The 24191-nt window shown below is 39.8% G+C and overlaps 2 protein-coding genes across 2 annotated transcripts in view; both read right to left on the bottom strand.

Annotated features, from left to right (window-relative positions):
- Positions 1-11522, bottom strand: part of tmem184a (transmembrane protein 184a) — a 35304-nt gene extending 23782 nt beyond the window's left edge. Inside the window, exons 1-3 of the mRNA XM_057817126.1 lie at positions 11089-11522; positions 10416-10637; positions 2563-2728 (exon numbers count right to left, since the gene is read on the bottom strand). Coding sequence (XP_057673109.1) covers positions 2563-2728; positions 10416-10637 — 388 coding nt within the window. The 5' untranslated portion in view covers positions 11089-11522. The remainder of the gene's footprint in view (positions 1-2562; positions 2729-10415; positions 10638-11088) is intronic.
- A 4750-nt stretch (positions 11523-16272) lies between these two features.
- psmg3 (proteasome (prosome, macropain) assembly chaperone 3) lies at positions 16273-17560 on the bottom strand. Its single transcript, XM_057817515.1, has 3 exons — positions 17422-17560; positions 16739-16967; positions 16273-16645 (listed from the first exon to the last, which is right to left on the bottom strand). Exons 2-3 carry the CDS (start codon positions 16955-16957, stop codon positions 16493-16495), a joined length of 372 nt encoding a protein of 123 aa, XP_057673498.1. The 5' UTR covers positions 16958-16967; positions 17422-17560; the 3' UTR covers positions 16273-16492.
- Positions 17561-24191: the final 6631 nt, after the last annotated feature.

Genomic DNA, 24191 nt, shown 5'->3' on the forward strand with positions numbered 1-24191 from the left:
AGTGGGCATTTCACTCTACTGTCATTTAAATCTGTCTATGCTGTCCTCACTCCGAAGAGTCTACTTTTTCCAAAGCTAGACAGCTAGTGAACGACGCCTTAATAATCAGACTTCTTCCTTTTTCATCTGATTTATTAATAAAATGGCCTCAAACCATTGTCCTCTTTAGACTATCGCAAAACTACAAAAAAAAATACACAAGCATTGCATTAGCAAAAACGTTAGCTTAGCACGCTATACAGGTTCACTAAACATAAACAAAATGCGTCTCATACAAAAAATATAACATTTCGCTTACTAACATAATATGTACATTCTTTACAACAACCATACTTACGGACAAATCTTGTCCAAGGATCATATAAGCACAACATTACAACGTAGGCGTCAGCCCGAGACGTCGTGCAGCCATACTGAACTGGCAAGAAGACAATAAACCATGTCGCAAAGCGACCACAAGAGTTCGCTGTTAGACAGCACAAAAAGCCTTGCTGTAAAACTTACCAAAAGGCAGAATACTGTCTGAGCGGGACATGTGCGTTAATTGCGTCAAATATTTTAACGTGATTAATTTTAAAAATTAATTACCGCGCGTTAACGCGATAATTTTGACAGCCCTAATTAAAACCCCTTTTAATGTTTTCGTTTTAATAAAATTTGTAAAATTTTCAATCAAAAAATAAACTAATAGCTCGCCATTGTTGTCGTCGCTGAGCTGGATGTCACATGGGCTCCCTGCCGTTCTTCCACAGTGTCTTTAACTACGTAAGGTAGTGATTGAAATACACCACAAGGTGTCAATGGCGAGTTTTAAATTAAATTAGAGATCTAGCCAAGGCAAAGTCTGAGTAAGTTTTATGTGTATTTTGCATAGCTATTTTGATTGGGAATGCCAGTTCTCTTTGCATTGAGCACTTTCTTTTTGTGAACATTATTTTTTTTGAGAGATAGGAATATTATTTTTGTTGTGCTTTTGCTAAGTGATACGGTAGCGACTTAACTGTTCCGCTTAAATGAATGATGGGAAGTTGGGCAACCATGACTGTCAGTGGTGGCTGCAAATGGTATACAGTATGTTCTGCGTTGGGTTCAATTAAGCGTTTTAAGAAAAAGATTGTCTCCTGCGCCGCCGAAATGCATGATGGGAATTTGGGCAACCATGACTGTTAATAGTGGCTGCAAATGGTATTCAGGATGTTCTGTTCATTTAAGCGTGTTAAGAAAAAGATCGTCTCCTGCTCCGCCCAAATGCATGATGGGAAGTTGGGGAACCATGACAGTCAGTAGTGGCAGCAAATGGTATAAAATATGTTCTGCTTTGTGTTCAATTAAGCGTGTCAAGAAAAAGATGGTATCCTTCATTATTCCCAACGTCGTTCGCCACAATACTTATATTTGTTGTGAAAGATTTCCCGAAGCTTAAGCCAATAAAAGGCGTGGTCCAATGAACGCCTGTGTCCACTCGCATTTCTCTGCCTTTTTGCTCTCAATGTGCTAAAATGGCTTCATTGTAAACTGTTTGAGGCAATGCGTGAACGGGCCATTCCGTGCATGCGTTAATTGCGTCAAATAGTTTAACGCGATTAATTTAAAAAATTAATTACCGCCCGTTAGCACGATAAATTTGAGAGCCCTAGTTAATTTATTTCTTGAAAGTGGAAATTTGCAATGTGTGCAAGTGACAAGTAGAGGTGTTCTCGTTAGCATTTAGCGTGGCGAGCGTCATCTTAAACTCTCGGGCAACCACAACACCTCTGCTTTCATGGTTGCAGTGGACCCAAACGATGTGCGTAGATCCACTCTCGCAAATCCAGTAGCAATCGTAGCTGGGCTGGGATGCAGGGGGGCTGCAGCACTAGCAGCTAGCTGGCTAGTGTTAGCTGCTGTTGCTTTTCTTACATTAGCAGCTTGCTGGCTGGCTGGCTGGCTTTAGCTTCTATCTCTTCAGGCTCGTTAGCAGCTGGCTGCCTTATAAAAGCAGATTGAAAAACGCCGGCAAATGGAGGGAGTTTGTTTCTTTCCTGGAGGTTATGTGCTTTGACAATTTATCATGGGACTCTCGCGCCTTCATACCCATTGTACCAAACTGAATAATTTTTTGCAGACGATCCAAAAAGTCTCGGAACACCATGCTACCCACTAGGTTGAGCCAAAGGCAAAAGAATTGTTTACTCAACCACGCTTCGTTGAATTTACATTTCCCCATCTCCTAATATGAAATGTATGGCTAGGTGTTAAAAAAAAAAAATCTGTAGTGTAGATCATGACATTTTATCAAGACCCCCATCGTGACATGGGATTCCCGCGGGATTTTGACCTGGGGCCGAGTTGCGTTCTCAATGATTGGTTCCTTCGCCCAGTTTTTTTTTATTTGGGCTACGTTATTTAATCAAAATGACAAATGACACTTTTGAGGAGAAACGAAACACGGAGAAGTTACATACATCATAAATTGTAAGACCCAGAAATGAAAATTCAATACTTTTTCAAATTCATAAATTCAATGCTTTTCAAACTTTTTAAGACCCCGCGGGAACCCTGATACACACAATGTTCACGTACCTTCATAACAATCTCGAACAGAGTCAAAGTAGACATAGTACTGGTTGTTGCTGATGAACAACAGGCTAAGCCAGGAATCAAAGGCATAGATTGGCACGATGAGGAGGATGCGGATGATATAGCGCTGCTCATTGGGTACCGTGTAGGAGCGGAGGTGTGTATAGATCTGAAAGAGTAGTTTAAACAAAAAACATCAAAAAACAAACCTCAAACTTCTGTGATATGTTGTGTTTACACAACATAACACAAGTATTCAGAGCATCTGCTTGCTCATGAATAATGCATTTTGTGTGTCCAGCATGGCTATGATTAATTGCTGGATTTCTATTCATTTTTGTGAAGATATGCCAGAAGAAGGCAGCCGCAGATTCAAGCTGAGAAGAAATCATTAATTTTCAGAATGGAAGTTGCTGCTGAGCGCTGATATATTACAAGATTTATGAGAAGAAGAAAAAGGGCACTTTACAAAATGATGAAAACATTAACATTGCAATCAGGAGCACAAACAGTGAAATTCATTGTTGGGCTTGCACGACAGATTTTTTAACCTATACAGAAGTTCTTTGCTTTTTTAGTGTGCTATGCACGTTTTCCCCCTTAGTTTGGTGTTTCGATGACACATGTTGCTTTTGCATGCGCTTGACTGTTGCAGATGGCAATTGCTTTTACTGAAGAAACGCGAATTACTTTTATACTTAAAAAATGATGTAGAGTGGACATAGCCAGAGCAGAGGACTGCAGCTAGACCATAAAAGGCAATACCTGACATAACAGTAACCTCTCATGCTTTTACAACTGTGTGCAAAGGGCATTTCCAGTAAATATTACCCATCTGTAACAGTGCAGTGCAGAGCCGGTACATGCCAAACATCTGTGAGTGTATAAATCTGGAAATCTAAGAAATGCATCCAGGAATGTATTCCTCCTGCAGAAATATTCTGCACTGTCTTTTCATTAGTGATCAATACGGTAACTCTTCAAACCCTTTGAAAATTTTTAGCCAACCACCCGAGATGATGATATTTATGCCCCATTAGTGGATTAATTAAGCGTGAGTAAAAGGCTGAAAATGTTCTCCAGGAGAACACACGTTTAACATTGTGTTCTTGTTTAATCTGCAAAAAATTGGAAATTATTCATCCAACGCAAACAGCATTATATTTGTTGAACTCTGCTTGGTGCAACGTCTCTACATACAGTGGGGCAAATAAGTATTTAGTCAACCACCAATTGTGCAAGTTCTCCTACTTGAAAAGATTAGAGGCCTGTAATTGTAAAAATGGGTAAACCTCAACCATGAGAGACAAACTGTGGGGAAAAAAAAACAAAAAAAACAAACAGAAAATCACATTGTTTGATTTTTAAAGAATTTATTTCCAAGTTATAGTGGAAAACAAGTATTTGGTCACCTACAAACAAGCAAGATTTCTGGCTGTCAAAGAGGTCTAAGGGCCCAAGTATAGCAGATGCATGATCGTTGCGGTTCCGGTCCGGTTCAGTGTTGACTGCGTGCCACTGACTGCAGCAAACTCCGTTCCCTCGTGAGCTCTCGCGTGACCGCGCGCTATAATGTGCCATTTAAAACAACGAAAAACTCACGGAGTCTATACTCATCAGAGAAGCAGAAAGAGAGCACATTTGTTCTTTGCATATTGATATTTTAGTTATGTCTGTCTCTTAATTCCAGATTGACTGCATCATGTTGAGATCAGGGCTCCGTGTGTGTGGGGGAAGGGGGCGGGGCCCTATTATGCCCTTGGTTGTGTCAGTGGGTTTATATCTTTGTGCACATTTAAAATTTATGGCACATAACATCTCATAGAGCTGTTATAAACAACTGTTTAATAATCTGCAATATTTATAAAATGGATGGCGAATTATATACTACACGAGCTAAAAAACAGCGTACTTGGAATTGGTGTCTCAACACTGCAGATTCCTGTGCCCAGTGCAAACTGTTGGTTTTTCTATGAAAAGTCAAGTAAAATGTAGGAAAGAAAGAGAAACGTCTCGAATAGACCACCAGGTCCAAACTTGTGAGTGTCTCTATTCTCTTTCGTATTTTTCCCCCTCGACTCTGTATACAAACCGACATTGTGTGTGCGCCGGGCACGAGAATTTCTGCGGTGGAACCACTTCCAGAGACGCTGCTTTTTTTTTTTTTCTCTCTCAAAGTTGTCAGCACGTTGTGTGTTTGATATCATTGCCAGAAAAACATACATAATAGGACACCTTGCAGCTTCGCTTTTAATGCTGTCCTTACAATAACGATCTGCTGCATCGTATATTACTTTGTGACTTTCGAGTTTCCACCTCCATGATGAAACATTCTTCGTCCATGTTTGCTGGTGTTTAAACCGTGATTAGGCACCTGGGCTTTTGACGTCCGGCCCAGCTCCGCCCATTTTGTCGGATGCGTGTCCGGCAAAAATAGAAAATAGCCTATACCATCCGGCGGGCATGCGGCACGCCGGAGATGGTTCGCAGTCAATCCGGAGCACTGACGCAGCCGGTATACATTGAACAATAGGATATAATGGGAACAGATTGGCTCCGGCGCTATTTTTCAACGTAACTGGGCCCTAACTTCTTCTAATGAGGCTCCACTCGTTACCTGTATTAATGGCACCTGTTTTAACTCGTTAACTCGGTATAAAAGACACCTGTGCACAACCTCAGTCAGTCACACTCCAAACTCCACTATGGCCAAGACCAAAGAGCTGTCGAAGGACACCAGAAACAAAATTATAGACCTGCACCAGGCTGGGAAGACGGAATCTGTAATAGGTAAAACGCTTGGTGTAAAGAAATCAACTGTGGGAGCAATTATTAGAAAATTGAAGACATACAAGACTAGAGGTGTGCAAAATTTCCGATTCTTAGATTATTCGCGATTCGGCCGTGGAAGATTCGAGAACGATTCACAAACATTCAAATTCCGATTATTGAAATATGCCAAGTAAAGCAGAAGTACGACACACTCAGCGCGCCGCGCGGTCTTTGGTACGCAATTAGGGACGGAGCGAGAGTAGCTAAACATCATGCTTCTCATTACCCGGCCCCTCGGGTAACGCCAATGCTCAACTCACGGCTCTAGCTCAACTCATGCCACGAGATATAAAAAAAACAAAAACATACCTGACTGCTGCCGAAAAGCTGCTACAAGCCACATTATGTTACGGTAGATATCATTTATATAGGACTAGATGTATTATAGCTTCGGTATCGTTACCAGCACATCTACAAAAAACTAGATGCGGACGTTAGTAACGGCCGCCATCTTAAAGCAGTACACTTCCTGCAAGGCTGTTGTTGCGAACCCTCCAAGCGAACCTAATTAACTTTTTATCTAAAATACTCCTAAATCGGTAAAATATTGACTTGAATCTATCTTTAAAATAGTTTTAAAACTTTTACATGTTGAAAGTAGACAAAAGAGAAATTATGGAATAACAGGAGCAATTTTAACAACTTTAACGGTTGATTCACAACATTAAATTAATTGAAAGTAGTTTAAAGCTGCTGATATAGAATGGGGACTGGAGCTTTTTATTTACTGTTATTTTTGTATATTTGTTTACTGCTATATGTTAACTTGATACCGAAATAGTAGTTTGGTTTAGCCTGAGAGGATTTTTGAACAATTTTGGAACTAATGTACAAAACAAATAAAAAAAAAAAAAAAAAAAAAAAAGGAGTGGGGTGCATCAATAATCGTTTTATAATCGAATCGGAGCCTCTGAATCGTAATCGTAATCGAACCGTTAGGTGCCCAAAGATTCCCAGCTCTATACAAGACCACTGATAATCTCCCTCGATCTGGGGCTCAACGCAAGATCTCACCCTGTGGCGTCATAATGATAACAAGAACGGTGAGCAAAAATCCCAGAACCACACGGGGGGACCTAGTGAATGACCTACAGAGAGCCGGGACCACAGTAACAAAGGCTACTATCAGTAACACAATGCGCCGCCAGGGACTCAAATCCTGCACTGCCAGACGTGTCCCCCTGCTGTAGCCAGTAAACGTCCAGGCCCAGCATTTGGATGATCCAGAAGAGGAATGGGAGAATGTGTTATGGTCAGATGAAACCAAAATAGAACTTTTTGGTAGAAACACAGGTTCTGGTGTTTGGAGGAGAAAGAATACTGAATTGCATCCGAAGAACACCATACCCACTGTGAAGCATGGGGGTGGAAACATCATACTTTGGGGCTGTTTTTCTGCAAAGGTACCAGGACGACTGATCTGTGTAAAGGGAAGAATGAACGGGGCTATGTATCGAGAGATTTTGCGTGAAAATCTCCTTCCGTCAGCAAGGGCATTGAAGATGAGACGTGGCTGGGTCTTTCAGCATGACAATGCTCCCAAACACACAGCCAGGGCAACAAAGGAGTGGCTTCGTAAGAAGCATTTCAAGGTCCTGGAGTGGCCTAGCCAGTCTCCAAATCTCAACCCCATAGAAAATCTGTGGAGGCAGTTGAAAGTCCGTGTTGCCCAACGACAGCACCAAAACCTCACTGCTCTAGAGGAGATCTGCATGGAGGAATGGGCCAAAATACCAGCAACAGTGTGTGAAAAGCTTGTGAAGAGTTACAGAAAACGTTTGGCCTCAGTTATTGCCAACAAAGGGTACATAACAAAGTATTGAGATTAACTTTTGGTATTGACCAAATACTTATTTTCCACCATGATTTGCAAATACATTCTTTAAAAATCAAACAATGTGATTTTCTGTTTTTTTTCCCCCACATTCCGTCTCTCGTTGTTGAGGTTTACCCATGTTGACAATTACATGCCTCTCTAATATTTTCAAGTGGGAGAACTTGCACAATTAGTGGTTGACTAAATACTTATTTGCTCCACTGTATGCTGCACTGTTGATGTTGCAGCGTGCCAAGTAAATGATAAAACCATGATAACGCTATCAGCACTACCAGAATCGCGTACATGTATAAGGACATTTTGGAAATGGGAATCTTTCTTTTAACAGAGATGTCGTTGTGCAGTAAAACGATAAAAGAGGGGTGGCATGAACCTGGAGAGAGAGCCATTGCTTTGTAACTACTGGTGACAGTAGAGATTGGCTTCAAACAGTGAGCTCAGAAAAGGTGAAGTGTAAGGTAATAAACCTTTATGGATGTAACAATTGGTTTTGGTCCCCTAGCGAGGGAGGAGCGCGCTGCGTGTCATTTCCCAGCCATCTCTGATTACACATTGCCTTATATTGAGGCAAACACCCCTGACATTAAACCAGACAGTTTATGAAAACAACACGTCCTTGTTTTTTTTTCAAATTAGTATGCTATTTGGAATGAGAGGTAATATATCACTGACCTATGGTAAGCAGTGGGAAATTAGCAGTATTACATTCATTATTACACTGTGCCTATGAAGTCACAGTATCTCGGACTGCAACAATTAGTTAAACATCTACATGTTGATGTTTCACTGCATCAACGGTGAGAGACGTCCAGAGACGTCCAATCTAATTTGACAGGGGGGCTGGCAGCGACCCCCCGTCAATGTCAGTCAGTAAGTTAATACTTAAAAGTTAAAAATGCATTTTAAAAACACGATCTTTTTGTACCCGATTCGCTGAAAAATTAAGTGACAGGATTGTGGACATCCCTAAAATTGCTTTGTTGTAATATTAAGTGTACAGTAGGCATTTGCCGGTATGATATTCTGACGGCATGATAACCTTAAGACAAAACATCACGGTTTAACGGTATCGCAATTAAAGCTGTAAAATGCGTTACTCTGAGAAATCAGGGTTTTTTAAAAAAAAAAAAGTAAACTTTTTTCCATTGAACAGGATTTCTATTTTTCAAAACATTAGCAAATTGGAACATAAGCATAATTTTAACTTAAATTAAAAAATATAAAAAATATATTTTAAATAAAATTAAAATAAACGCAGTCATCTAAGTGAGCCTAAACCAGGGGTGGGCAAACCGGTCCTCGAGGGCCACAGTGGGTTCTGGTCTTTGTTCCAACTAACCCAGCACAGATAGCATAACCAATGAGGTTTCAGCAGAAATGAGAAGCACCTGACTGCAATCGACTGATTGCACTTGTAAAACAGCAGATTGGTGAAAATGTGTTGTCTTAATGGGTTGCAACTAAAGCCCGCACCCACTGCGGCCCTTTGTGGAATAGTTTGCCCACCCCTGGCCTAAACCCACAGCCACAGCTCAACATTATTACCATCAGAAAAAAATAATTGAATTATTTTCCATATAAAGCACGTGTTTATGACTTGTATCATGTTTACATTATACACACACACACTTTCTCTCAAGACACAGTTGCAAGTGAGAAAAAAAAACATGTTTTACCATTGCTAGACACACAAACGCTGGAGTTAACTCTTGTAGCTGGTGGGAAACGTTCATGACAGTGTTTACTAACCTTTAATTTTGTATAAATACGAAATCATATTGGAGGTATTGCCTCCTCGGCAGTCACCCTCCGCAAACATATTTTATAAGTCGGTTGGCCCTCCTCCTCTAAGCCGCGGCCATCTGTAACTTTTCTGTAGCCGAAGTATTCCCATACCAACGATTTTGTTTTCTTCGATGGGGAAAAAGTTCAGAGTTTCACCTGCTCCAGCCATCGTGTAGCACAGCTGACAGACACTGAGCAACAACCGGTGGGTGAGGATTGAGCCTTACAGCTGCAAGTGAGGGATTTCTCCATGCATTTTTGGGACATAAATAGCTAATACCTTAGAGATGGTATGACACAAAATGTTTGCGGGTTTTGAAACCCTGACATTTACCACGGTATACCTTGAAACCGGTAATCGGCACATGTCTAACGTACAGTAGGATATCTTTTAACACTTTGTGGAATAAATGTCTATGGATAATATGTCTCCTTTCGGGGGTGTTAAGAAAAAAAAAAAATCGACAGATATATTGGGATATTACGTCACGCAATTCTCAAAGATTCAAAATCCGTCTGTATCCATCCTTGTGTTTTTGTTGGAAATAATTCAGTTGCGGCACTTCTACTCCCGTCCAGTATTTGGCAGTGCACAGCAGCATTGCCTTGCAGTCTGCTGAAGTAACAACATTAGACTAGTCCAAGTAGAGCTTTGTGTACATTGCCCTATAGTGGCTGCTCGGATTAGTCCTTTGACAAGTCTGAAATTTGGCCTCATTTTTGCTTTGACTGCGAAAATGGCAGCATGGAGTATTTAAATTCCTGCATTTAAGCAGGTTTGGACTAAAGCAGGTATGCACTAAAAAGAGAGAAAATGTCATAATTAAAGCCGTATGTTGTTCAAACATAAAACAAAAACATTTTTACTTGAGTGCAAGATGAGGTTTCAGGAATAAATAGATATAAATGAGCCGTATTTTCCACACTATAAGCACACCTAAAAGCCTTAAATTTTCTCAAAAGCCATTAGTGCGCCTTATATATGAATCAATATTGAGCCACAACAGGTCTCACAGCAACTCAGAGCGCAGCTCCATCTAACGGAGGCATAACGTAACCCCAGCCTCTACTGTAGCGTCCATTGTATGCGCTTTATGCGGTGCGCCTTAGATATGAAAAACAGTTTTAAAACAACCCTTTCATTGAAGGTGCACCTTATAATGTGTTGCAGCTTATAGTGCAGAGAATACGGTATATGTTCATTTTTTTTCGAAAGTGATATACAAATATCGCAATAATTGTCTTTTAGTATCGGGATTAGTCGGGATCGACTCGTGACCTGTGAATCTTGATACGAATCGTACTGCCAGATATGAGGCAATACACACCCCTATGACTTACAATATGCATAAAAATAGTAAACTTTTTTTTGTCAAATACTTGGTCGAAAAATGCCCCTCACCTGGTGGCACGTGATGAGCAAGGCGGACCACACAAAAATGCCAGAGAGGGCACGGGCGGCCATGGTGTTCAGAAATATCTGATCCTGCAGGATGGTGCCGTTGGCCGTGCGAATTATAGTCATGTTGGAGACATCTGCCCCGTCTGGGAGGATGGGGGCACTCAGGTGGACAATGGAAGTGTTCTCCAGCGATGTGTCCATGTCGTCCACGGTGATGTTCATCTAAAGAACACACGAGATGATAAGAAATGCCACAAACACTGGGTATTGCCTCATGTTCGACACAATATTGACACTTTATACATGTAGGTCTGGTCAGTGCTGATAGTCATCAAATTGTGACAAATACAAACAAAAAAACTAAAATACTGATGACATAGTTGAACTTTTTGGTTGAAAATGTGCTGTCAAAGCCACCCTCGTGCACCAACAGGTATTTCCCCCCCCTTAAAACCTTCACTTTTTGTTTTGCATGTTAGTTGTCCGTAATATGTGTACATTTTACTGTAATTTTCACTCTTTTGAATCACATACCTACTACGTGTAGCTATGTAGATTCTGAACCTCTCATGTCGTCAAATTATGGCTGGTTACCAAATTTTTAAAAGCAACAATAATTTTTCGAGCCCTTTCAAAATGGTGTCAACCTAATGCTATGTCCAAGGCAGCTCACCTTGTTCAGACCGGCGTCAGAGACGACTTTATCCTGTTTCCACAAAAGGGGGAATAAGCGTTCAGGGCCAAGTGGCAGCAGATCAACATCAGAATTTAAGCGCCTTTCAGGGTCGGCGGCTGCGCGTATGAGGCGTCATTTATTCTGACTGAGAGGCGCAACCGTCTGAAACTTCCTTGTTTGTGTCAGGTAGGCCCTGAGCTTAGACACGGAGGTCGAAGTCCGAAGGTAGCACCGCGACCAAAAACACCGGTAAAACTCACAAAGCGACGACAAACTTTAAAAGTTCAATTCCTACCGTCACCTGTTGAATAAAATTAGACAAACACTGCTTTAAAAGTGAAAGCACCGAGCGAAAACAGATCTGCGACTCAACAGTCCGGGGGGATAAAACAGGTTGTGGAAACAGGTGAACGCGTCACGTGACTCCGTGTATGTCGTCACCGTGCTGCGTTCATGACCCTCTGAACATGGCAGAATATTAAGTTCACGTGCAGATATTAACCCTTTCATAGTTTTTCTTCTGGGCACGCACGAGTTAACATTTAGCTTGCCGAGGATCCTCATAGATATTTGCAAATTGAATTCCAGGTATTTTTTTAAATGTAAAAATAGCCCTTTTGAATAATTTTAAGGAGCAAAGGAAGTCCTCATAGTTCAAATGCATTGCACGTCTGTTGCCTATGAGTTACGCTTCAGTGACGGGGTAGGTACACAATTGATATTTTAAACCCATTGATTTAGACAGGCATGAAAATGGGTCAGGGCTAAAAAAAAAAGGTGAGAAGGGTGTGGAGGAAATATGTTCCGGCACACTGTACAACTAGGGCTGTCGCAGACGACTAATTTTCTCCCGATTAGTCAGCAGACTATTTTTACGATTCCTCGACTAATCTAATCCCCCCGCCCCTTCTTTATTAAAAAGAAAAAAAAGAAAAAAAAATTAATTTCTTTTTTTACTAATTTAGCAATGAAATTTTTGATGACGCTTAGTAATTCACAGAAACATTTTGGAACACTTAAATTCTTTATTAAAATACAAATAAACAAGTACATAACAACAATAAATCGCAAATAAACAATGAGCTCAAAGGCTCATAGCATTAACTAGTGCAAAAGAATGGAATGTAAACAAATTCAGAATACTGACTTTGCCTTTCCAACATGATTCAAAACAATTCTTAAAAAATCTTGCATTAATATTATAGTATACTACTATACATAATAGTCAGGGGTGCACATAATTTTTTTGCCCAGGTTCTCAGAGGAGGACCTGGAGATGTGACTTGGTCCTCATTGAGCTTGAGAGCCGACCCGCCTGATGCGATAAAATTATGACAAGCTTTACTTAGAACCAATTACCTTTAATTAATTATATTAACAATTAATGCTCGATTAACATCAACTGGCACAACAAAATTGCCATTACTTCGAAGTGAAAAGTAAAGAAATAAACATAAAAGCACTAATTCAAAATAAAGGGCATTATGCGGCTCCCACATTAACTCCAAGCCTTTGTAAAAGTGGGATGCCCTCCTCCTCATAAGAGCTCATTGAACGTGCATGTTTAGCTTTGTGAAATGCGAGCAAAAACACGTTTGTCAGTGCATGGTGCTGTGCAGGGCGAGTGGAGTGCTGTCTGACATCGATAGTTTGCTTAAGTGCCACATGCTCTGTTTTTTTTTGTGCTTTTCAAAGTTTGGATGGCTGAAATTCTTTGACCCTACTACATAAAACGCGCTGCTCTTATTAGCGACATTGGAATTCTCACGGCAAATTTTGTACCACATTTCCGTGCGAGAATCATTTGCTTCTAGCCATGGTACCTCCTGCAGCCACTTTTCAGCAAAAGTCCTTTTTTTCGGTAGCTCCGGTGACGTCTCTGTCGTCTGTCTGTCTTTTGACGGGGGTGGGTGAACACGGAAGTAATTACCGGTACTCAGTGGGGCCTGCCTCTTTGACATTTTGAGAAGCGATTTTCTCGTGTCCGCCGCAAATACAGTGGTCAGCCATCGGTACGCAAAAGCGTATGGAAGACGTTGAGGGCCAGCGCGTTTGTCTACGTCCAGTACGCATGCGTGCATGCGGACCACTTATGTGCACCCCTGATAATAGTAGTATAATAATTATTCATTGCCGATCAGATTTTTCAAAAAGGGTGTCATTTTAAAGCTACTCTTATTGTAGAATCTGAATTCTCAGATATCGTTATTTATATGACGAACATGGCGTACTTTTATTTTGAAATGCTCACCGGAAGTACGGCGCTAAACCGCTAACACAGTGGTGTCAAACCGATTCCACAAAGGGCCGCAGTGGGTCCTGGTCTTTGTTCCAACAGATCCAGCACAGACAGTTCAACCAATGAGGTTTCTGCTAAAATAAGCAGCACCTGACCTGACTGCAATCAACTGATTACGCTTGTAAAACACCAGATTGGTGAAAAGGTATTCCTTTTGTTTGGTTGGAATGAAATCCAGTCCCCACTGTGGCCCTTTGAGGACCGGTTTGACACCTGTGCACTAACAGGAAGCTTTACACTCGGCAAAAAAAGAAAAAAAAGAAGCTTTTTTTTGTCATTGCATGTGCTGTCAGTAATCATTTTTTTCATTTGCAAATGCTGTTAACCAGCGATTTTTCATGTTTGAAATGTCACCTTTTAACTGCAAGTTTGCGTTTTGGAGAAGACTGCTAATGTTTTATAGCAGGCTAAAGTAGGTTGTCTTTTTTCCCTGGCCTAGCAATGCTAACATTTACAGTAGGGCTGCAGCTATCGAAAATTTTAGTAGTCGATTAATCGATGGACTAGTTAGTTCGAATAATCGGATAAGGAACATGAAAAATTAAAATACCCGCGCTGAGCCTCAAACAGTATAAATTTTTAAAAATGAGGATCTATGTAAAACAAAAGAACAATTGGCTAACCAACATAGAAAATGTCCACGAGCTTAAATGCTTTAAAATGCTTGTTTTTTCTGCAATGCTCTAAACAAATGGTTCAGACACATATTCCCACAAAAAAATGGCTAATTATACCTATAAACTAAATTATGAATGCATTAAAAAACAATAGCTCAAACAAAAACTTAGCTTAAGTTGGTCTTAACAGGGAGCAGTTGGATTCAGCCATGTGAAAAGAGGCAGACTAGAGGGCAGTGTATCCACCCTAATCAATAAAACTAAATGCAAACGCTTTCAAAATAAACCATTACAACGCCACTTTAATCAAACGAATACTCGAGGCAACAAAATTTAATTCGAATATTTCTTTCTAATCGAATACTCGAGTTAATCGATTAATCGTTGCAGCACTAGTTTACAGTGTTTAATATAGATGTGTTTCCTTATTTTGTATGTCTGAACTTTAATTCTACGTCGTGTTGATGACCAATAAATATCTGCGAAAAGAACTGGAGTCTCATATGCCAACACGCACGCGTACACGCACGCAACAATGAAAAGCAGCTGTGAAAATTACCGCCCTCATTTTTATTTACCGTGCAATAGAGTCATTGCATATCGCTACAGGCTTAGCAACTTCAATAAAACATGTTGTTAGTTAGTTAGATGGACTTACAATCTGCCAGCCTGTCCTGTCGTCTGCCAAAATTACAACTGGGTGACGGCGCTTTAGGTGTTCGTTCACAACCGACGTGCAGGCAAGCTTGGCATTGAAGAGACAGGACACAACAGTGTACCGTCCTTTGTTTCGTTGAAATATGTCAATGTTTTGGCCACTCTGGTGCGCTTTGGTTTTGTGCCGCTTTTCCCGCTTGCATACCAAGCGTCCGACATTTTTTAAAAAAATCTCCCGAACCCCCCCTTAAAACTTTTCTCCTCGGATCTACACAGTGGCGTACTGCATGCAGGCTATTTTTAGACCGTGACGTCGCATCATAAAGCGGAAGTCAAGCCGAAGTGGGACATTACAGACCCGCCCTCGCGTAGACATAACGTAATTTGTGCTACTTTTCTCCGGTAATCTTTCAAAAACGAACATGCCGATCACGCCTTGCTTTTTTAGAACTTGTAGAAGCGACTCTAGACATTACGACACATGAAGGATGTTTTCTTCAAACGTTTCGTTTCCGGAAACCAAAAACTCGGGAGGAAAAAATGTGAAGAACGAATCAACTTGAGCGGACTTTAACACCAGCTCGGTCAATCCATTCACATTTCATATGCTGTAAACATTATGTTGGGTTGGCATGGTCTTTCAGAGGACATAGAGGTAAGCCATTTTTACATTTTTTATTTATTTTTTTAGCATAACGTTGTGCCGTACTGCTTCTGTCTGACAATGAATGACCTGAAAAGAATTACAATGGTATCTTACTGCCACTGTTGCCGATTCTGTTATATATATATATGTACAAAAAAAAAACTTTTGTAAGGGGGAAGTGTAAATAAATTATAGAATTAAGATGTGTTATCAATGAAAAAATTTTAAGTGTTCGTTGGCTGTCACTGAGTAACATTTGCGATCGCTACACAAAGCTAACTAAATTACCCCCAAGAACGGTAAGAGACGTAGGACAACCAGAGGATATATAAGAAAGACAGGGCTGATGGTAAAGGATAGCTTGTTGCAACAGGAGAATGTCATTGTCAGTCGCGTCGATAAAAAAGCTAAAGCTATGCTTAGGTCGGCTCGTTTTTTTTCGTCTTTTTCAGGCTTCGACACTAAAGCCATCTCTTTAACTGAACATTTTTATGTTCTTCCACATCTTTGCCAGTCAATTTGGCACCAGGCACATTATTTTTGGAGAGAATTGGTAGATTTAGCTCTGTAAACATCTCCTTTGTACACGGTAAACGGTGGCTTGTCCCTACTTAGCAACAGTAGCTAATGTCATGAATATTAATGAGCGGAAGTGACGTGTTGCTTGCGGTACACCATTCACATAGGTTACTCTTTTTGACCTCAAAACGCAAATTTCGCCGAAAGGTGAGAGATTTTCATGCCTGTTTAGAGCAATCTAATGAGTAATTCTCAGTATTTAGTAGTGTATGATTAGTGTTAGCACGTCCGCCTCACTTTTCTCATCTCAAGGTTCAATTCCAGGCTCCAGTGTTCCTGTGACCCTCAAAAACAAACAGGAACAACATTCAGATGGGAACCTGTGCAGATATTATGACAAAGACTAATGGACAAACGTTAGCTGCAATGTGTTTTATTGACAATATCCTTTTATCAGATACATAGGATATTTACATTGCAAAATCGTATGATGAATTATTTTCACATGGTAAATGATAAAACAAGTGAGAATGATTTTTTTTCTTCAAAACTTAAATCATTACAAATGGCTAATGACAACACTCAATTCAACATGAAGAAAAACCAAAGGGATGTCGTGGGGCATTGCCCTGTCCATTTTTTTTTTTTTTTTTTGCAGACTTCCTACCAAACTTGACAACTTTTGATGAGTTCTTTTATCTGCTTGATTGAATCTACAGAGGAGTCCTTCAGTGCTAGTCCCATTAAGACGGGCTTGTTGCCGGCTTCTTGTGACACAAACGCTCCCAAGTTTTTGCCACACACATGTGTCATTGGCTGGAAAACAAATCAACAGCACATACTGTATTCAGCTTTACCTTGCAAGACATATCGTGGATTAAATTAAAGAAGAAAATGCATCCAATGTACCTCGTCCTTTCCAAGCAGCACTTTGGTGGAATACATCGGAGTGCTGAAATCCTCACATCTGGACTCGGGGGTGAGGGAAACAAGTGTTCCGATCTTGCCGTACTGGGTTATGACAATAAATATGTAATTACTGAACCCTGTGCAGACTACTTGCGTAGCGACCCCGTTGACATCTTTCTGCGTCTGTCGCGACGAGATGATAGGCTCAGCCACAGACATTATGTCGACCCTGAGGAGGAAAACACAGTATAAGAATGCTGTTCGCTACAATATCAAATGTAAACACTCTAAACATTAATTTTGTAAAATCGGCAACACAATGCTTCACATACACTAACAAATACACAATTCTATTTATCTTGGCCATCATAAATTCTATTGATTAGGGATCATCAGGTTAAGAAACCCAGAATCCGATGTAAACATTAAAACATTGTATGACCATTACGCTTTAAGCATTTATAATATTTGGTTATTTAAAACATCTAGCTATGAATGCCCAGAATTATGACAACTTTATGAAAATCAAGATAACAGCACGCCTTTTGAAATCCATACTGTTTGACGGCCACATGACTTTTGTTTAGTCAAAGCTTGCACCACGCTAGCAATTGTAAGACGAAAAAACGAGACAAAAAGGACAAGCACAATTTTTCGGTTTCAGGCTTCAAGCTCTTACTTACCTATTGTTAACCAACAAGACGCTTCAGCTTTGTGAATATGTTCTTCTTTCCATGAATGTTAGCTAAACGTGCTTTGTGTTTTGCTTTCCATTTGAACGTCCGCTGCAAAACGACGTCTGCGTCATGACGTCATGGTGACGCACTTCCGGGTTGCATCAATAATCCCAAACGAATACCCTTGACTTAAGTGATATAGATCTTTTAAGCAAAACATGTACGAACAGACATATAAGGGAATCTTTTATAGAAATAGGAAAATTGTACCTCCTGGGAAATGCGCAGTTTGATCATATTAAATTGAGAGAGGCGTGGCTTGTTAAACTGTTTCCAACAAAGTCATTTAAAGCATTTGAAGATTTTACATAAAATATACCCAGCTAATATGTACCTGTACCGTTTTAAGGATATTGACAACAAATGCACATTCTGTAAGACTGAGCCTAAAAATGTAACATTTGTTTTATGGTTGCCCCATTATTGCAAACTTTTGGACTGATCTTCAAAACAACATTTTATTTAAAACAAAACAAAAGGTTGAATTAAAAGGAAAAACAATTATTACCGTATTTGAATCCAGAGATTTTAAAAAAATGCAATATTGAATCTTTATATATTGCTGCGGAAATATCATATTCATAAATCTAATTTCAAAACGTAAATCCGAACTTTAAATTATTATTATATTACTTAATATGATACAAAACAATAAATGCAAGTCTGTTCTAGAAGCTTATGCGAAATTGTTTAGTATATAACATGCCTTTTTCCCCCTTTTAAATAATAATTTATTGTTTATTTTTTGTTATTTCTTTTTTTATTATTTCTTATGTCTAACTATGAAAGAGGAAATAATGTTGATAAGGGTTTATTCTATGTGAACTGTTTTTTTCTGTATTGTTTTTTTTGTATGTATGTATGTATGTATGTATGTATGCATGCATGTATGACTATTGTTCAATTAAAAAAAATAAAACAAATTAAAAAATATAATAATTAATAATACCAATAAGCTGAATAAAAAATTAATTAAAGTAACTAGGAACTAGGGGTGCAACGGTTCGGTTTGAACCTCGGTTTTGGGATCACGGTTCGGTTTCGGTTTGCGTTTTGCATTTTTTTTTTTTTTTTTTTAAATGCCTTTATTTTGCTTTTAAGAAAATGAAACAAACACTTAAAAAGGAAACATTTTCGACTGTTAAAATGCCTTTTAGCTCTTTGGCTAGTGTAGTGACTGACTACTGAAATACACACACAGTAGTAAAAAAGTTACTTGGCAAACTAACTGGTGTTACCTTTCATGTTTTTTTTTCCTCATTAAAAACAAAAAAAACAAAAAAAAAAAACCCATAGTAATCTTTTAATCTTTGCTATCTTTGGAGGTCATTTAATGTTGTGAATCAACCGTTAAAGTTGATAAAATTGCTCCCATTTTTGCATTAGTTCCCTTCTGTCTACTTTCGACATGTGAAAATTTTAAAACTGTTTCATCCTTTAAAGATAGATTCAAGTCAAGATTTTGCCGATTTAGGAGTATTTTAGATAAAAAGTTACTTAGGTTCGCTAGGAAGGTTCACTACAACAGAGCCTTTCTGAGAAGTTCACTGCTCTAACGTGGCGGCTGTTTACTAATGCTACCGAGTCTGTCATTACACATGTAGTTCTATATGCATGAGATATCTAGGCGTAGATTGTAGGCTGTCGGCTACAGTCAGGAAATATTGGAGCCGCCTAGACTCGCATCGCGTTTGCTACAGCGTCACAACAAACACTCTCCCCTCTCTGTGTCTCTGACTTTTCTCGCGTCATTCAACCAACGTATTAACGCACATTGTCTCGTTGCTGAAACGGTGACAAAATTCGAACAGAGGGAAAAAAAACGTAATGCACGAAAAACGTACAGATTTTGAACGTAACGTACGGCATACACATTTAAAAATCAGTGCTCACTTGTACAAATTACGCCGAGACCGCACAACTTGACAGGTATGAATTATAGTGGACCGTCACAGTTAGGTAGTAGCACGGGACGTCCAACTATTAGTGGTTAGGGCGAAACTATGTGCTTTAGCGAAATCATCTTCGATGGCTTTGCGTGCCATTCCATAAATGTCGGGGAATACGTTGTTGGAGAAATATGTCCGCGAGGGAACAATGTAACGCAGGTCACGCGTTGCAAATAAATTAACGAAGCCCGCCGTGTGTTTTCACTGGTGTCATCTTCGGGGTTGTCCTGCTTTGAGAAAGTGATATCTGTGGGTGATGCCGGCTGAGGTGCCGCAGTCATGTTATAAGTGTTGCCATTAGCATAGTGAACAAGCGCTGAGTAATGTTTGCAAATTGTTTTATTATTATTTTTCAATATTTTCTCTCCCTCCGCATTGTAGTCCACGGGAAACCGAAATGTTGCCACACCGCAGATTTGAAAGAAGCCGGTGCTTCCTCAAAATTAGGTCTCGCCACTCCTCTGCTCGCCATAGCTTTTTTTTTCTTTCTTGTTTCACTTTCACTTCACTCGTAAGCGAGAGAGGGCGTTACTCGGCTTCTATTACACAGGTGCTTGACAGCGATCGGACATTTACTTGCGGCGGGGCGGGGATTTCTCCACAGCTGTGCTTCACGTCGCACACAGAGCTCGACCAATTCATTCCACAAGCGTTCGGAATAAATTAATTGCAAAACCGAAAAGGCGCGGTTCATAAAGGCGTATTGAACAATGCAGGGCGAACCGTACGGTTCGGCTTTGAACCGCAAACCGTTGCGTTGCTACTTGGAACCTAAATATATTTTGTAGATCGTAAGAAAGGATTTTTTTTTTCTTTTTACGACCAAGCAATTCAATCAAATTCGAGGTCCAACATTATAGTTATAGTGCTACTGCTACAATTAGGTTAATCCAGCTACAACTATTACTACTAATAAAAAATAAGTGACAAGTAAAGATGTCCCGATCACGTCATTTTCAAAGTATTGGAATTGGCAAAAAAATATCAGACATGCCTTTTTTTTAATATATATATATATTTTTTAATTAAATTGTTTTCTTATTGTATTTAACGTTACAGACAAAATGTCTTACACTCATCCAGAGTCTTTAGTTTTGGCTTAAAGTAGGGCTATCAAATTTATTACGTTGACGGCGGTAATTAATTTTTTATAAATTTATTACGTAAAATATTTCACGCAATTAACGCATGCGCTGCACGACCAACTCACTCATTGTCGCATTCGATCTTTAATGGCGCCGTTTTATCTATTTATAGAGCTAAAAGGCAGCATAAAATGAGTAGAGTGAATTTTGGTAGTCTTTAAAGTCTTTTTTAATTGGCTAAAGCCTTAAAATCCCTCTCTCAACAATTAGAAATATCATGAGAAGCAATGTGGGGAAGAAAGGTAGTAATTGATCTTTTTCTTAACACCCTATGTTATTTCTCAACGCAGAGAAGATATATCAATTGGTGCCACTACGCACAGTCATGTTGCACTTCCCATCATGCATTTGGGCAGAACAGTTAAATGGCTACAGTATCATTTACTGAAAGCTCAACAAATACACTGGATGGTAATATTTAGTCACAATATACAAAGTCACATTTATCCTTTAAGAATTACAAGTCTTTCTATCCGTGGATCCCTCTCACAGAAAGAATGTTAATAATGTAAATGCCATCTTGAGGATTTATTGTCATAATAAACAAATACAGTACTTATGTACTGTATGTTGAATGTATATATTCGTCCGAGTTGTATTCATTTTTTTCTTAATGCATTGCCAAAATGTATATGATCGGGAAAAATTATCGGGAATTATTGGAATTGAATCGGGAGCAAAAAAAAGCAATCGGATCGGGAAATATCGGGATCGACAGATACTCAAACTAAAACGATCGGGAGCAAAAAAACATGATCGGAACAACCCTAGTGACAAGTAAAAAGAAAACGAAATAAACCAGAATATAGCAAATAAATGAATAAATCACAAAATGAATTACAAACCATTAACCACCACAAACCATAAAAAATATGGTTTATCAGGAAAAGAATAATCACAATTTTTCCCCCCTAATTTTGTAATCACTGTGACCCATAAACAAAACTTCTTTTTAGTGTTATACAATATGCTGTACTTAGTTAAAAAAGGTAGTTTCACAAAGTCTGTCATGGTACCTCAGTGACAATTATTTAATGATATTTTTAAAAACTACTTTTTAAATATAACTTTGCATGAGACTAGTAAACTTGAGTCCAGAGAAGGGAAAAAGCCTTGAGCAAAAAAAAATCACTGGAAAGCTTGGATTTGCTATTAGCCGAACTAATTTTAGATGTTGAGGTTTTTTTCTTTCTTTCTAATTTAAATAAAAACATTTTAACCTGCAACCGGAGGCTATACGCATGCGCTTAGTAGCAAAGATTGTTTGATGCTCTAAGGTCCTCACAGCAGGGGGGGTACAAAAGCAGGATAATTTCTAATCTGCATGACTTCTCTCTTCTGGTAGGTTTTCTTTTCTAATGGCCCCCGCTAATAACCGTTTTAAACCAACGTGACATTTGAACAGAACGAGGCCACAGATAAGCAGACACAGCTTCATGCAAGACGAACGCCCGAGGAAATTTCACAGTCATCGAAAGTGCTTACGAGACTTTTTTTTTTATACTCCAGGTGGATGTGAAGCCCCAGTGAAGTGCTGCATCAGGCTGATCCAAAAGGCAGCGTCCCTGTGACACATTCACAATGTCAAACGGAGCACCAGACTCAGCAGAATTGCTATGCATTGTGGGTGGCTGGCAGCACATGTGAAATTGGTATAACAAAACCGATCATGTTGTCATTTTAAACGACATCTTGAAAAACGGTGTCCCAAATATCAATAAACAACATGTCAGCATTTATGCATGGAAACCAGTTGAGAGTCTCTTTTGATTGTCCCTTTCAGTGTTGTTTTCGTAAACAGTGATGATAATGAAAATATTTCGCCGACGAACAGGGCCGGCCCAGGCCATTTGGGGGCCCTAAGCAAAATAATGCAAAGGGGCCCATATTTTTGGCCCACCATTTCGTCACAGTGTATTGTAAAACCCATACTTGCAATCCAACCCATTCATCCTTATTTTGTATATTAATCAGATTTTGTTGCACTGCTTACTTCAAACTTCAAAGAAGAACTTCAAAGAAGTTAAGGAATAACTTTTATTTATTTAAGCTTGTAATCAAGTATCAAAACTCACAAAAGTCAAATAAAGCAAACTGTATTAAACAAAATAGAATATAAATGAAACAATTGCCAAATTGGGGGCCCCCTAGTGGTCAGGGGCCCTAAGCAGCTGCATAGTCTGCGTATAGGCTGGGCCGGCCCTGCCGACGTATAATTTTTTCATGACGATGATGAGCATAAAACGTGGCTTGGGAGACAAGAACATAACGAGACGAATGCCGGCTTTTGTCGCCAATGAATCAAATGAATGAATCTCAACAAATTAGCATATTGTGATAAAGTTCATTATTTCCTGTAATGTACTGATAAACATTAGCCTTTCATATATTCTAGATTCATTACACACAACTGAAGTAGTTTAAGCCTTTTATTGTTTTAATATTGATGATTTTGGCAAAAGAGTCCAGAAAAAACAAAAATACCTATCTCAAAACATTTGCATATCATGAAAATGTACTCTAAAGAAGCTACTAACCTAATCATCTGAATCAACGAATTAACTCAAAACACCTGCGAAAGATTCCTGTGGATTTTAAGAATTCCCAGCCTGGTTCATTACTCAAAACCGCAATCATGGGCAAGACTGCCTGACTGCTGTCCAGAAGGCCATCATTGACACCCTCAAGCAAGAGGCTAAGACACAGAAAGACATTTCTGAGCGAATAGGCTATTCCCAGAGTGCTGTATCAAGGCACCTCAGGTGGGAAGTCTATAGGAAATAAAAAGTGTGGCAGAAAACGCTGCACAACCAAAAGAGGTGACTGCACCCTGAGAAAGATTGTGGAGACCTTGACCTTGCCGATTCCAGACCTTGGGGGACCTGCAGAAACAGTGGACTGAGTCTGGAGTAGAAACATTCAGAGCCACCGTGCACAGGCGTGTGCTGGAAATGAGCTACAGGTGCCGCATTCCCCAGGTCAAGCCACTTTTGAACCTGAAACGCCTGACCTGGGCTACAGAGAAGCAGCACTGGACTGTTGCTCAGTGGTCCAAAGTACTTCTTTCAGATAAAAGCAAATTTTGCATGTCAGTCGGAAATCAAGGTGCCAGAGTTTGGAGGAAGACTGGGGAGAAGGAAATGCCAAAATGCCTGAAGTCCAGTGTCAAATACCCACAGTCAGTGATGGTCTGGGGTGCCATGTCAGCTGCTGGTGTTGGTCTACTGTGTTTTATCGAGGGCAGGGTCAATGCAGCTAGCTATCGGGAGATTTTGGAGCACTTCATGCTTCCATCTGCTGAAAAGCTTTATGGAGATGAAGATTTCATTTTTCAGCACGACCAGGCACCTGCTCACAGTGCCAAAACCACTGGTAAATGGTTTACTGACCATGGCGTTACTGTGCTCAATTGGCCTGCCAACTCTCTTGACCTGAACCCCATAGAGAATCCGTGGGATCTTGTGAAGAGGAAGTTGAGAGACGCCAGACCCAACACTGTGGATGAGCTTAAGGCCGCTATCGAAGCATCCTGGGCCTCCATAACACCTCAGCAGTGCCACAGGCTTATTGCCTCCATGCCACGCCGCATTCAAGCAGTCATTTCTGCAAAAGGATTCCCGAC

The sequence above is a fragment of the Corythoichthys intestinalis genome, chromosome 16 (assembly GCF_030265065.1).
Source record: "Corythoichthys intestinalis isolate RoL2023-P3 chromosome 16, ASM3026506v1, whole genome shotgun sequence".
Classification (NCBI taxonomy): domain Eukaryota; kingdom Metazoa; phylum Chordata; class Actinopteri; order Syngnathiformes; family Syngnathidae; genus Corythoichthys; species Corythoichthys intestinalis.

Bases quoted from the DNA above. Each gene is read 5' to 3' on its own strand.
- psmg3 (XM_057817515.1), bottom strand. From the start codon at position 16,957: ATGTCTGTGGCTGAGCCTATCATCTCGTCGCGACAGACGCAGAAAGAT. The intron at 16,646-16,738 runs GTACATTGGATG...TTTGTTTTCCAG, and splicing joins TGCTGCTTGGAAAGGACGAG to CCAATGACACATGTGTGTGG.